General features: G+C 41.0%; 1 protein-coding gene across 2 annotated transcripts in view; it reads left to right on the forward strand.

Moving 5' to 3' along the window:
* Nucleotides 1–13792, forward strand: part of LOC122557495 (protein WWC2-like) — a 238200-nt gene that overhangs the window by 104779 nt on the left and 119629 nt on the right. For both annotated transcript variants that reach the window (XM_043705250.1, XM_043705245.1), the window contains exon 2: nt 5842–5951. In XM_043705250.1, the coding sequence (XP_043561185.1) occupies nt 5842–5951 (110 nt within the window). The remainder of the gene's footprint in view (nt 1–5841; nt 5952–13792) is intronic.

Below are 13792 nucleotides of genomic sequence, written 5' to 3' on the forward strand. Positions count from 1 at the left end.
ACTGAAGTAGTTCATGTTCAAATGCAATAAGGTCTGGACAATATCCAGCTTGGGCTGACATGTGGCAAGTAACATTCACATCACACAAATGCCAAACTATGATCATCACTAATAAGATATTGTCTAACAGCCGCCCCTTGACATTTAATGGTGTTACCATCACTGAATCCCTCCACTATGAACATCCTGGGGGTTACCATTGACTAAAAACTCAACTGCACTCATTAAATAAACACAGTCAACACAACAGCAGGTTACAAGAGCTGGGAATACTGCGGTGAGTAACTCACTTCCTAACTTCTCAAAGTGTGTCCATAATCTACAAGGTACAACTCAGGAGTGTAATGGAATGCTACCCAGTTGCCTGGATGGATGCAGCTCCAACGAAACTCAAGAAGCTTGGCACCACCCAGGACAAAGCAGCCCACTTGACTGGCACCATCCATGAGCGTTCACTCCCTCCACCATTGACGCTCAGTAGCAGCAGTGTGTACTAGCCGCAAGATGCATTGCAGAAACTCACCCATGATCCTCAGATGACATCTTCCAAACCTATGACTATTCCATCTAGAAGGACAAGAGCAGTAGATATACGGGAACACCACCAGTGACAAGTTCCCCTCCAAGCCACTCACCATCCTGTCTTGGAAATACATCGTTGTTCCTTCACCATCTCTGGGTCAAATCTTCCCTCCCTAATATCATTGTGGGTCAACCCATTGCAGGGGACTGCAGTGATTCAAGAAGACAGCTCTCCACTACCTTCTCATAGGCAACTGGGAATGACAATAAATGCTGGCCCAGCCAGCAAATCCATATCCCCACAAATGATTAATTTTTATAAAAATTGTTTGTCATTTAAGTCTGGATGTAATTATTATTTCACATAAATTGATTTATGTGAAAATGATGAAAATGTGTTAATTTTGAAGTATGTATAGATACTGTACAACTAAAAGGTATCAAATGAGATGGAAATATTAAAATCCACTCTTCCTTCCTTACTTTCCAACCTCCTAAGTTTCTACCAAACATGAGGGTTGACTATACACTGAAGTTACAATATCAGCCTCTGCTTTCGGTAGTCATCACTACAAAATGTGAAAAGCACTAGTAATTCATACTAAATTAACGTGGCAGAGGTTATTAAAGGAATCAATTATACAAATATCCTTTCAACCATAAATTAATTTAATACCTGTTAATTTGATATCTTCAGTATCCGATGCAAAGCTTTTGTCAAATTCATTCTGAGTCAATCTGACTGTGGCATCATGTTAACGATCCTTGGCTGGACCAGATTTGACATTTCTGTTTTCAGAATCATTCTCTCACAAAAAAAATCTTCCTCTTCACCTATTGAATTAAACATTTTGAATTGTTTGAATAAGCTAATGCATCCTATAATTTGTTCATGAAACCACAGAAAACATCTAACAGGGCAGTACACATATTTCCGCTCTGGAAAGATTTTTCTATCAGCTGTCCTCCTATTCCATTTGGAGTGAACATAAGTCTTGAATGGCATGCGAAGCATACATCCAAAGGCTAATTTAGAGATATTAGATCCTGGGAATAAGTACCGTGGCAAGAACAAGGGCACTGACCTCTTGATCTGTTTGGTTATAGCGGATCTGGATGCATCCCACACTAATCAGATTCATTCTTTAAATAGATCACAAACACATCTTTTCCACATGTTATCCATCTGTAACTTCAACCCTTCTCATTCATCCAACCATTGTCCTGGACATGTCCTGTGGGGAATCTGATGTTATCATGATTTTATATTTGAAAATTACCCTAAAGCTTTAATTGAGTTCTGTCAGCATGAACCTTGTCTTCTCATGTCCTCTTCCCATTAGAACTGTTTTTGAATCAACAGTTCAGCAGCGGGCATTTCAAAATTCATTTGTGCTTTATCACTGTTGTCAATCTGACTGAATGAGTTTTTGTTATTTGCTGCAACATAATGATGAATCACTAGAATGTGGTAAGCTTGGCATCAGGGTCTCTTGGCAGTCTCTGAGCAATTTTGATCTTTTGTCATTACAGCAGATGTTTGGAGAGGCTAGCTTTGATCGGAGGTAGTCAGCATGACTTTATCAAAGGGAGATCCGCAAATTTGATTACATTTTTTCAGGAGATGTAGAAGGGGTGGGGCAGTTGATGTAGTTTAGTAAAGCCTTTGACAAGGCCCCACATTAGACACTGATAAAGAAGGTAAAAGCAAATGGGATCCAGAGTTATTTTGGTAAGTTGGATCCAAAATTGGCTTAGTGTTATGAGTCAAAGTGTGATGGCAGAAGGCTGTTTGTGTGAGAGTTGTGTCAGTTGATGTTCCGTGATGTTCCACAGGGATCAGTACTACACCCCTCATTGTTTGTGACATATGTAAACGATATAGAAGAAATTTTGGGGGTGGAAGATAAGTAAGTTTGCAGATGACGCAAAGATTGGGTGACTTGCAAAGAGAAGGAAGGCTTTAGGTTACAGAATAATATATATGGATTTATCAGATGGGCTGATCAGTGGCCAATGGAATTTAGCTTTAATAAGTGTGAAATGATGTGCTTTTGAAGAAGTAACAAAGCAAGGGAGTACTCAGTGACAGGCTGGAAGCTCAGAGGAACAGAGGGATCTTGGGTTTCTTGTCCACAGGTGGCAGGGCAGGTTAATAGGTTAGCTAAGAAGGTATACAGGTCACTTATCTTTATCACTTATAGCATTGATTATGAGCGGAAAATTAGGTTGGAGAGGTATAAAACTTTGGTTAGGCCACACTTGGAGTACTGTGTACATTTCTGGTCATCACGCTGCAGGAAGGATTTGGTTGCCCTGGAGGGGATGCAGAGGAGATTCACCAGGATATTGCGTGAAATGGAGCATTTTACCTATGCAGAGAGACTGGATAAACTTCGGTTGTTTTCTTTAGAGCAGAGAAGACTGAGCGGCGACTTTATTGAGGGGTATAAGATTGTGAGAGGCATGGACAGGGTGGATAGAAAACAGCAGTTCTCCCTAGCATAACAAGGGGGCATAATTTTAATGTGAAAAGCAAGAGGTTAAGAGGGCATTTGAGGGAGATTGTTTTCCTTCAGAGGATGTTGGGAATCTAGAATGCAGGGCCTCGGAGGGTAGTAAAGGCAGGAAACCACCTTTTTGAATACTTTCTTAAGGACAATCAGCACAGAAACATGACAGTTATTTAGCAGGAATTTAAATAGCTTTGTTTCATCTCAAATTGCTGTTCACTATTAACTCTGACTCTAACCCATCATTCCTAACAGCAGGTGACATTCACTCCTGAATTCAAATGCTCCCATCCTTTCAGAGTGGATTGGGCCAGAGTGACAGAGGAAGGGCCCACATGCCCTGTATTGAATGCCAAGCCTGATTTTCCTAATTTCTGAAATCTCAATTGTATCTGAGAGCCACAAGATGAAACATGGCATTTTGTACAAAGTGACTGGTTAGACTATCTTATATCTTGCTAATTTATAATGCTAATTGGAAGTGATGTCTTACTGCAGTGACGTAATATTTGCTATTTCACAGTTTCTTGGAAGTTGTGGATTATTTGCTGATTCCATGTCATAGATCGTTTCGTTCTTATATAAAAGGGTAACTTCATTTTAATTCTGTTTAAAATTATATTGGGGTGTACTCAAACTCTCTGACAGCCAAAGCTATTTTACAAATGGCTAATCTGCCACTAATATGTTTTCTTGGACAGTAATGCTTAGTAAATATTTATTACAGCCATTAACTTATAGTTTAATTTATACCGTGGATTCTAGTAAAAGAGAACTACAACAGAATGAAAATCCACAAGGTTTATGAACATGTAAGGGCATATCATTTATAGCCTTACAAAACTAATGCCTGTGATGGCTGATGATCATTGCAGGAGATTGTTTCTTCCAGATATTGCTGTTGAAGGTGGCAGCTTAAGTTAAAAAGTACCATTCAGTTTTGCGCTGAGGTGGTCTGTTGTTTTCAGCGGATGTAAGAGCAAAAGCAAAAGCAAATATCAAAGTTCTGCTCTTATTTGACTAAATTAGAGTTCTCTCTTTTTTGCTTTACTCCCTGTTCTCTGGTATTAATATCCGGGCATTCATCATTGAGATTTCATCAGGAGCAGCAAAGCAAACATGGAAGCCAGGTTCCTTTTCCAGTGCGCATACTGTTCTCTCAGCTGCAAGGTGTTGTATAGAAAAAAGGTGCAAGAAAATGCAACTAACTTGACAAAAATGCAATGTCACACTTAAATAATTGATGTGAGACACAGCACGTTGGGGAATTTGCACCATGTTACAGGATTGCACATTTAGTGTGCAATCTTCCTGTTAACGGATTAGCAGAAAATTGGGTTAAATGCTGATTATGATTAAACAGACTGTTATTAAATCCAGAGAGGAATGGGACAGGCTGTTTAAAAGCCCCAGGATTCAGGGAGAAACATCAGTACATTTTAATTTGTACAACACTTGTGCAGTGCTCATATGGTGGGCTCCCTGAAAACCTCTCACACTCCTGGATGGTTACAAGAGTCTGACTGGTCACCTTCGTTCCTTTCTGCCACTTTATTTCTGCCTTTCTATAAATACTACAGTGGTCAGTATTCCTCTCAATTCCTTCTTAAACCCAAATTATCCATTCCCGTTGATTCATTCTCCTCCGTACATTTCTACTTGATTTTATTTCAAATTAATCTGTCCCAGTATCTTAAAACTATGCAACTACTTATCTCGCTCAGACTTCCTACTTTGATTATGAGCCTTTTAAAATCCAAGCCTGGCAGCACCTAATCTTATTTCCTGATTTGCCTCCTCTCTTTCTTCGTAGAAATATAGAAAACAGGTGCAGGAGTTGACTGTTCGGCCCTTCGAGCCTGCATCACCATTCAATATGATTATGGCTGATCATGCAATTACAATATCCCACTCCTGCCTTCTCTCCAGACCTCTTGATCCCTTTAGCCACAAGGGTTATGTCCAGCTCCCTCTTGAATACATCTAGTGAAATAGTCTTAACAACTTCCTGTGGAAGAGAATTCACAACCCTCTGAGTGAAGAAATTCTTTCTCATTTCAGTTCTGAATGGCTTACCCCTTATTTTTATAATTTGGAGATGTTGGTGTTGGACTGGGGCGTACAAAGTTAAAAATCACACAACACCAGGTTATAGTCTAAAGGTTTAATTGGAAGCACTAGCTTTCGGAGCACTGCTCCTTCACCAGTGGCACAACCACCTGATGAAGGAGCAGTGCTCCGAAAGCTAGTGCTTCTAATTAAACCTGTTGGATTATAACCTGGTGTTGTGCGATTTTTAACCCTTGTTCTTAGACTGTGACCCCTAATTCTGGACTTCCCAACAGCAGAAACATTCTTCCTGCATTTCGTCTGTTCAGACCCATAAGGATTTTATATGTTTCCATGAGATGCCCCTTATTCTTCTAAATTCCAGTGAGTACAAACCCAGTTGATCCAAGTTGACAGTTGATATCAGTCCTGCCATCCTGGGAGTCAGTCTGGTGAACCATTGCTGAATTCCCTCAGTAGCTAGAATGTCCTGCCACAGACTAGGAGACCAAAACTGCACACAATTCTTTCCAGCCCTGGTGATATCTTAGAAAATAGCTGTGGATATTCATCTCCATTTCTCAATGCAATCACTATGGTGATTGCTCAAAGATTGGTTCTGAGAAATGTCTGTTTAGAGAACTGCACTGAGTGAATAGTGTTGTGAATGACTTGAGGAACCTCAGTCTTACAGCCAAGACATTTGATGGTCTCTGCGATAAAGACAAACTAACCATTTCTTTTGTGTTTGTTCCAGATTTACCAAGCCCCTGACATTTGCGGATTGTGTGGGAGATGAACTCCCTTTAGGCTGGGAGGATGCGTATGATCCTCAGATTGGCATCTTCTACATTGACCACATCAACAGTAAGTGCCTTCTACATGACTGAGGTTGTAATTGTCATGGCCCTCGCTCAATGAATTATTTGACTGTCTAAGTTAGGGGATGATAGTGAATACCTTTATCTTGGATGAATACTGCTTTGCAATAGCGTAATGTAAGAAATGGATTAACCCACTGGAGAAACACTGCCAGACCGTTGGGATAAAGGATTTGTTAAACGATCTATGCCTGAAACACTAACCGATCTTTTCTCTATCCAAATGTTATATAGGTAATGGTTTTCATTTTGGGCTTACAAGTTGGCAGAATTTAGAAATTTATCTAACTTTACGACATTCTTGCACTTTTTTTAACAAATGAATACATTTGGAACCTTAAATCTTTCTTTGTCCATTCATTCTCTAGGGCCTGGAGGCTTCCCAATTCTTCCTTAAACTAATTCTGCCAGATTTGTTGTCAGTTCAAGCCATTTTGAAATTGTTTATTAGTCCAGAAACTCATCCAAGTCAGTTGAGTGCTGTTCATGCTCATTTTTCCTGTTTACTTGTTCCCATTGTTTTGACCCAATTAAAAATTGAGAATTTTAGTCTTGAGACAGACTTGGTAAATATATTGCATTGCCTTGGGCCATTTCTTCATTCTATTTCAATGAAAGTTGGGTGATTCATCCATTCGATACATCACCCAATATCTGTCTGGTTGCTGTTGAGATTTAGAGGAAACCGAGCAATTGATGTCTGCTGGTCGTGTTATCTACCAGTCTATTGATACAAAGAATTGAAAGTGTATTGGAGACATGCACTGCACCTTCAAAGTTTTAAACTCATTACTCCTTTGGATTTGGTTATACCCTAGCTGGCCCATCCCAACTCTATACTGTAATCAGCTGAGTACTGTCAGAGTAAGACTGCTTAACCGCGGCGTTAACAAGTTTACATTTACTTTGTTTATTTAGTTGAAATCAATAAAATCTTTTTAGTTTTGTGCCATCTTCTTCAAACTTTATGGATTGCAATACAGTGAGGGAGTAATTTGAAGTGTTTGCATAATAAGAAAGGGATTTTGCTCACTGTCAGCATAAGCTTGTTATGTTATTTGCAAAATGTGGCATTTTTAAAGTACGAAGGAAACTTAGTTTAATTGGATCAGGGAGTCTAGTTTCCAGACATCCGATTGCAGATTTGAAGTTTTCCAGTCCGTCACGTTGTGGAGCATCAACGTTGACACTAATGATTCTCCTGTTTAGTTCTGTAAAGAGCTAAAGTTGTGATCTTTGTACTGAAAATGGGTGCACTCTTCGATCTTTATCGATCTAGTATTGGAGACGACAGACCAGGAGGATACCTGCTTTGATTCCAAGTCTCTGATGATTAACTATTCTACTGTGCTCTGGTAAAGATGATACAGTTGACATCAACCCACTCCCCATCAGAAACTTCTGTTGCAGATCACTATCTGATGATACTGAAGAAAAGTGCATGCATGTTGATAGTAGGGAAGATCAGGGCTTGGCTTGATTGTTTGAGTCCCCAATTCTAACACCAGCGTCTATTGTTCATCCTACTCAGAAGCTGTCATAGTTCATGAATGAATAGTAACCCCTATGTAGATATGAGAGAGCATCTAGTATGCATGAAACTATATTCAGCAAGATGCCAATGTGCTCATGATAGAAGGATAGAAGACAATTGGGGAAGATACAAAGAAATATACTCAGAAATAGGAATTGATGAGCTGAATGCCCTACTTTTGCTCCTATGTCTTGTGTTCTTATTGTTAAGAGAGTCAAAAGTTGTGGGGATAAGACAGAAGAGTTGAATTGAGGATTAGATCAGCCACGATCTTATTGAATAATGGAGTGGAATTGATGGGGATAGAGATTGAAACCAGGTGGATCTTATTGACTATGAGATTGGGATTGTTATCCTGGGCCAATCAGGGAGCCCTGGGTGACAGATATAAGAAAGAGATTGGACGGCACGGTGGTGCAGTGGTTAGCACTGTTGCCTCACAGCGACGGAGACCCAGGTTCAAGTCCCACCTCAGGCGACTGACTGTGTGGAGTTTGCACGTTCTCCCCGTGTCTGCGTGGGTTCAGGTGAATTGGCCATGCTAAATTGCCCATAGTGTTAGGTAAGGGGTAAATGTAGGGGTATTGGGTGGATTGCGCTTCGGCGGGGCGGTGTGGACTTGTTGGGCCGAAGGGCCTGTTTCCACACTGTAAGTAATCTAATAAGAAAGGAAAAAAAAGAGAAAAAAAAAGAGAGAAAAAAAATAAGAAAGAGATTGGACGGCACGGTGGCGCAGTGGGTAGCACTGCTGCCTCACAGCACCAGGGTCCCAGGTTCGATTCCAGCCTTGGGCAACTGTCTGTGTAGAGTTTGCATATTCTCCCCGTGTCTGCGTGGGTTTCCACCGGGTGCTCCGGTTTCCTCCCACTGTCCAAAGATGTGCAGGACAGGTGAATTGGCCATGCTAAATTGCCCGTAGTGTTAGATACATTAGTCAGAGGGAGGTGGGTTTGGGTGGGTTGCGGGTTGGTGTGGACTGGTAGGACCGAAGGGCCTGTTTCCACACTGTAGGGAATCTAAACTAATAGTTGTTCAGGAACTGACAAAACTAACATAAGTAAATGCTGGTAAAAAGGAAATTAATGGAATTAAAGAATGACTAATCACCAGAACCTGATGGTTTCCATCTGACGATGTTAAAGTAAGTTGTGCAGCACAATGTCTCAGGGATCTGGGGTGGAGGGTGCTGCACGCAGCGGTGATTCACGGACTCCCAGCCCAACTGCTTGTTCTGTGGTGCTGTGGAGTCCGTGGACCATGTATATATTGGGTGTGAGCGCTTGCAAACCCTTTTTGATTTTCTTAAAAACTTTCTTCTCTGTTTTTGGTTACACTTCAGTCCCACGCTCATGATCTTCGGGCACCCGATACGGAGGAGGGAGGGCAGGTCTGAAGACCTCCTCGTGGGTCTGCTCCTGGGCCTGGCCAAACTGGCCATAAACAGGTCCAGGCAGCGGGCCATGGAGGGGGTCGTTAGGGCCAACTGCCTGCCCCTCTTCCACGGTTACGTAAGAGCCCGGGTGTCCTTGGAGAAGGAGCACGTGGTGTCCACCAACATGTTGGAGTTATTCAGGGAGAGGTGGGTGCCGCAGGGAGTGGAGTGTATTGTTTCCCCGTCCAACTCTATTTTGATTTAATCCCTGCCCTGCCTACCCCTTCACTGTTTGATCACACAGCATTGCCCTTTGATGTGAAGGGCACTGATTGTCACTGGCCACTTGGGTGTTTATTTTCTTCCTGGTGGTGGAAATTGAATAAAAATTTGTGCATCTTGTATCTTTCACTGTGTCTCACACTGAAAAAAAAATAAACAGGAGATTCAGAATCTCCTCACTTTAGCAACTGACTCTGAGCTAGCTGGCCACAGCCAATGTATTGTGCACAGGTAAATAAAGGGTGACTTGGTGACTGGATACCTCCCTCTATGCAGTTATTTCAACGGGACCAATGGACCTCATGGTCTTATGGAAATATTATTGCCAATAGTGTAAATGGTGAAGTATATCTTCAACAGAAATATAGCATTGAATTGTTATGTGCGACCCAATCAGATTGGAATAGAAGCTATTTTAAAACTAATACACAATGGTAACACAGTGGCTGAACCTTTAAGTATTCATCTGAAAATCTACAAAAACTTGTGATTAATTCAAAAGGTTCTCTTATACTTGTTTAATCTCTCTCAATATACTTACTCATCCTTAAATTCCCTCTCTTTGTTCTAGCCTCCACCATTTTTAGGGTTTCTCTCTTCCATTCTCTGCTATGTTTCAGCATTTTTCCCATATTTTTCTCATTTGTTTCCCCTTCAGCTGCATTCTTTAAGCATTACCTTGATCACCAAGTGTAATTAAACCTTCCTGTTGACTAGAATGCTTTCTTGACAGTGAAAGCTTCTTCAGATCCCTCTGCCTCACTCCAGTAATTCATTCCTCACAGAAACATTTTGCCGTTTGTGATTGGGGGTCGAAATATGTACAGCTGTAATTTTGAAACTGTTGTAGTTATTTGCCAGTGTTCATGAGGTATGTGAGGTACTGCAGGCCCTGTCAGGTTGTCTTTATTATCGCTGCAGTGTCCAGAAAAGCAATAATGATTATTGTTTAAAAAGGGACCACTTGTGTGCTGCATTAAATTGGGATGATCAACACTAAGCTCTGCTAAACATTGTTGTTTCCTGACATTGCCTTTCTTAATATATACTTTCCATTTGCCATGTTTTTTTTGTCAGGTTCATATACTTAATCCCATGTGGAACACCCCAAGTAATTAACAAAACACTTTTGCTAAAGTTATAAATATTTTTACCTTGCAGATTTAAGATGTTTGAGAATGCTGCACATCTAAAGTGAAAAATAAGCTTTTTTTTAGTTTCTTATAGATGAAGACGTATTTTAAGATAAATGAGCTCAAATCCAACTGTGATTATTCAATTTAACAGCACACTTTCTCTGGTTTCAATATGAGAAACTGATTTGAATGTATTTCATTATCTGCTGATCAGTTTGAACATTTGTTTCATTGAAAGTAGAGTAGCACTCTTGATACACTGCCAGGTTTACTATTATCAGTGTGGGTGGGCTGAGGAGTCCATCTCTGTGTGTCTCTGTTCACCTGCGTTCTGACTTGAGTTTATGAACAGAGGCACTTAGACTAGCATCACAATGACAGGCACAAGGAGCTCAAGGTCACAACATTTAATCACTCCATTATAAGTCTTACCTTTTCTTCCTACAATGAGCTGTGTCTTTATTTTCTTTTAAAACATTTTTGGGGTGACCACGGTACCTGAGTGGGAGAATGGAACAGATTTTTCAACTTTGTCATTGAATCCCCTCAGGTCAAGGTTTACTAAAGTTAAAGGGGTAGCTGCAAAGTAAAGTGAGTGGTCGTCGATCTGAGCATCAATTTGCCTCAATATCCAACTATCCTATTATTGCTAATTGAATGCTACATAGGGGAGGATTTATGCAACAGCTCATGCCTAATAGAAACTGCATTGAGAATATTCAAGGCAATGTGGCAATTGTAGTCAAGAAAGAGATCATTTTCAATTTTGTCATCCAGGCTAGAATTAAGTTCAAGTCTCAATAGTGAAAGGGCTATGTATAAGGTACTCCTCATATATAACCATTTTCAAGTGAGTTTCTTTAATATTATTACTAGGAATGGAGTTGAGGAACCAAAAGATAAAGTACTATCCTTCTTGGTTCTAATGTAGAATGGGAGTTATTTTCATCCTGCTATAATAAGTATCATTGAATAGATTGCTCTGCGTCGTTCATAAATTTTCAGTTCATTCACAAAATATTGACATCACAGTCATTAATGCCTGTCCCTGACTGCTAGATGCTGTGCGGATTACGATTTATAGAGTCATAGAGACACACAGCATGAAAACAATCCCTTCGGTCCAACTTGTCCATGTTGACCAGATGTCCTAAACTGACCTAATCACATTTGCCAGCATTTAGCCCTTATCCCTCTATTCCCTTCCTATTCATAGGCCTATCCAAATGTCTTGTAACTTTTATAAATGGAACAGCCTTCACCACTTCCTCTGGCAGCTCATTCCACACATGCACCACCCTCTGCATAACAAAGTTGAACCTTATGTCCCTTTATAAATCTTTCGCCTCTCACCTTAAACTTAAGCCCTCTAGTTTTGGACTTCCTTGTTCTGGGAAAAGTAACTTGGCTATTTATCCTATTCATGCCCCTCATGATTTTATAAACCTCAACAAGGTCCCCCTTCAGCCTCTGACACTCCAAGGAAAACAGCCGCAGCCTATTCAGCCTTTCCCTATAACTCAAATGCTCCAATCCCAGCAATGTTCTTATAACTCTTTTCTGAACCTTTTCAAATTTAATAACATTTATCCCATAACAAGAGGCCAGAATTGAACACAGTATTACAAAAGTGGCCTAACCAATGTCCTATACAGCTGCAATATGACCTCCCAAATCCTATACTCAGTGCACTGACCAATGAAGGCAAGCATGCCAAACCCCATCTCACCACCCTGTCTACCTGCGATTCCACTTTCAAGGAACTATGAGCCTGCACCCCTAGGTCCCTTAGTCCACCAACTCCCCAGGGCCTACCAGTAACTGAATAAATCCTGCCCTGATTTGCTTTACCAAAATGCAACACTTCACATGTATCTAAATTAAACTCTATTTGTCACTTCCCAGCCCATTGGCCCATCTTATCAAGGTCCTGTTGTACTCTGAGATAATCCTCTTCACTGTCCACTACGTCACCAGTTTTGGTGTCATCTGCAAGCTTACTAACCACTCTTACTATATTCATATCTAATTCATTTATATAAATGAAGAAAAGCAGTGGACCCAACACCGATCCTTGCTGCACATCACTGGTCAGAAGTCCCCAGTGCAACAGCAACTCTCAGCCACCATAATCTTCTACCTTGAAGCCAATTTTATATCCAATTGACTAGCTCCCCCTGATCCGAAATGATCGAATGTTGCCAACCAGTCTACCATGCAGAACCTTGTTGAATGCCTTGCTGAAGTCCATACAGACAACGTCTACTGCTCTGCCTTCATTAATCTTCTTTGTCACTTCAAACAACTCAATCAAATTATTGAGACCATGTTTTTCCGCACACAAAGCCTCATTGTCTCTCCACAATCAGTCCTTGTCTTTCCATATGCTTGGGGTAGGCAATGGCCTAATGGTATTATTGCTGGATGTTAACCCAGAGAACCAGACAATATTCTGGGGACCCGGTTTCAAATCCCACCATGGCATTTGGTATAATTTGAATTCAATAAAAATCTGGAAATAAGCGTGTAACGATGACCATGAATCCATTGTTGATTGTCAGGTAAAAACCTAACTGATTCTGTAATGCCCTTGAGGGAAGCAAACTGCCATCCTTACCTGACTCTGGTCTACATGTGGCCCCAGATCCACAGCAATGTGGTTGGCTCTTAACTGCCCTCTGCGCAATTAGGGATGGGCAAGAAATGCTGGCCTAGCCAATCACGCTCTCATCCCATGATGAAATAAACAGACAAAAAGAAATCCTGTCCCTCAGAATCCCATCCAACCACTGACATCAGGCTCACCGGTCTATAGTTTCCTGGCTTTTCCTTACCACCTTTCTTAAATAATGTCTCCGCATTAGCCACCCTCCAGTTGTCAGGCACTTCACTTACGGCTATCGATGATACAAATATCTCAACAATCACATCCCTAGCTTCCCACAGAGTTGTGGGATATAGCTGATCAGGTCCTGGGGATTTAGCTGCCTTTATGTCATAGAAACGTAGAGATGTACAGCACAGAAACAAACCCTTCAGTCCAACTCGTCCATGCCGACCAGATATCCTAAACTAATCTCGTCCCATTTACCAACACTTGGCCCATATCTCTCTAAATCCTTTCTATTCATATACCCATCCAGATGCCTCTTAAATGCTATAACTGTACCAGCCTCCACTACTTCCTCTAGCAGTGCACCACCTTCTGTGTGAAAACATTGCCCCTTAGGCCCCTTTTAATTTTTTTTCTTTCTCACCCTAAACCTATGCCGTTTCGTTCTGGACTCCCCCACTCCTCAATTCCTAAACTACGAAAGCAACCACCGCAACACACACAAAAGAAGTTGCATCAAGACACTATTCAAAAGGGCCACAACACTGCAGTACACCAGAACTGCAAAAAGAGGAAGAAGAACACCTATACAATGTATTCGCCAAAAACGGATACCCGCGCAATTTCATCAACAGATGCCTAAGGGAAAGACAACGGAATGAGGACATGC

This window comes from Chiloscyllium plagiosum, chromosome 2 (genome assembly GCF_004010195.1).
Source record: "Chiloscyllium plagiosum isolate BGI_BamShark_2017 chromosome 2, ASM401019v2, whole genome shotgun sequence".
Lineage (NCBI taxonomy): Eukaryota > Metazoa > Chordata > Chondrichthyes > Orectolobiformes > Hemiscylliidae > Chiloscyllium > Chiloscyllium plagiosum.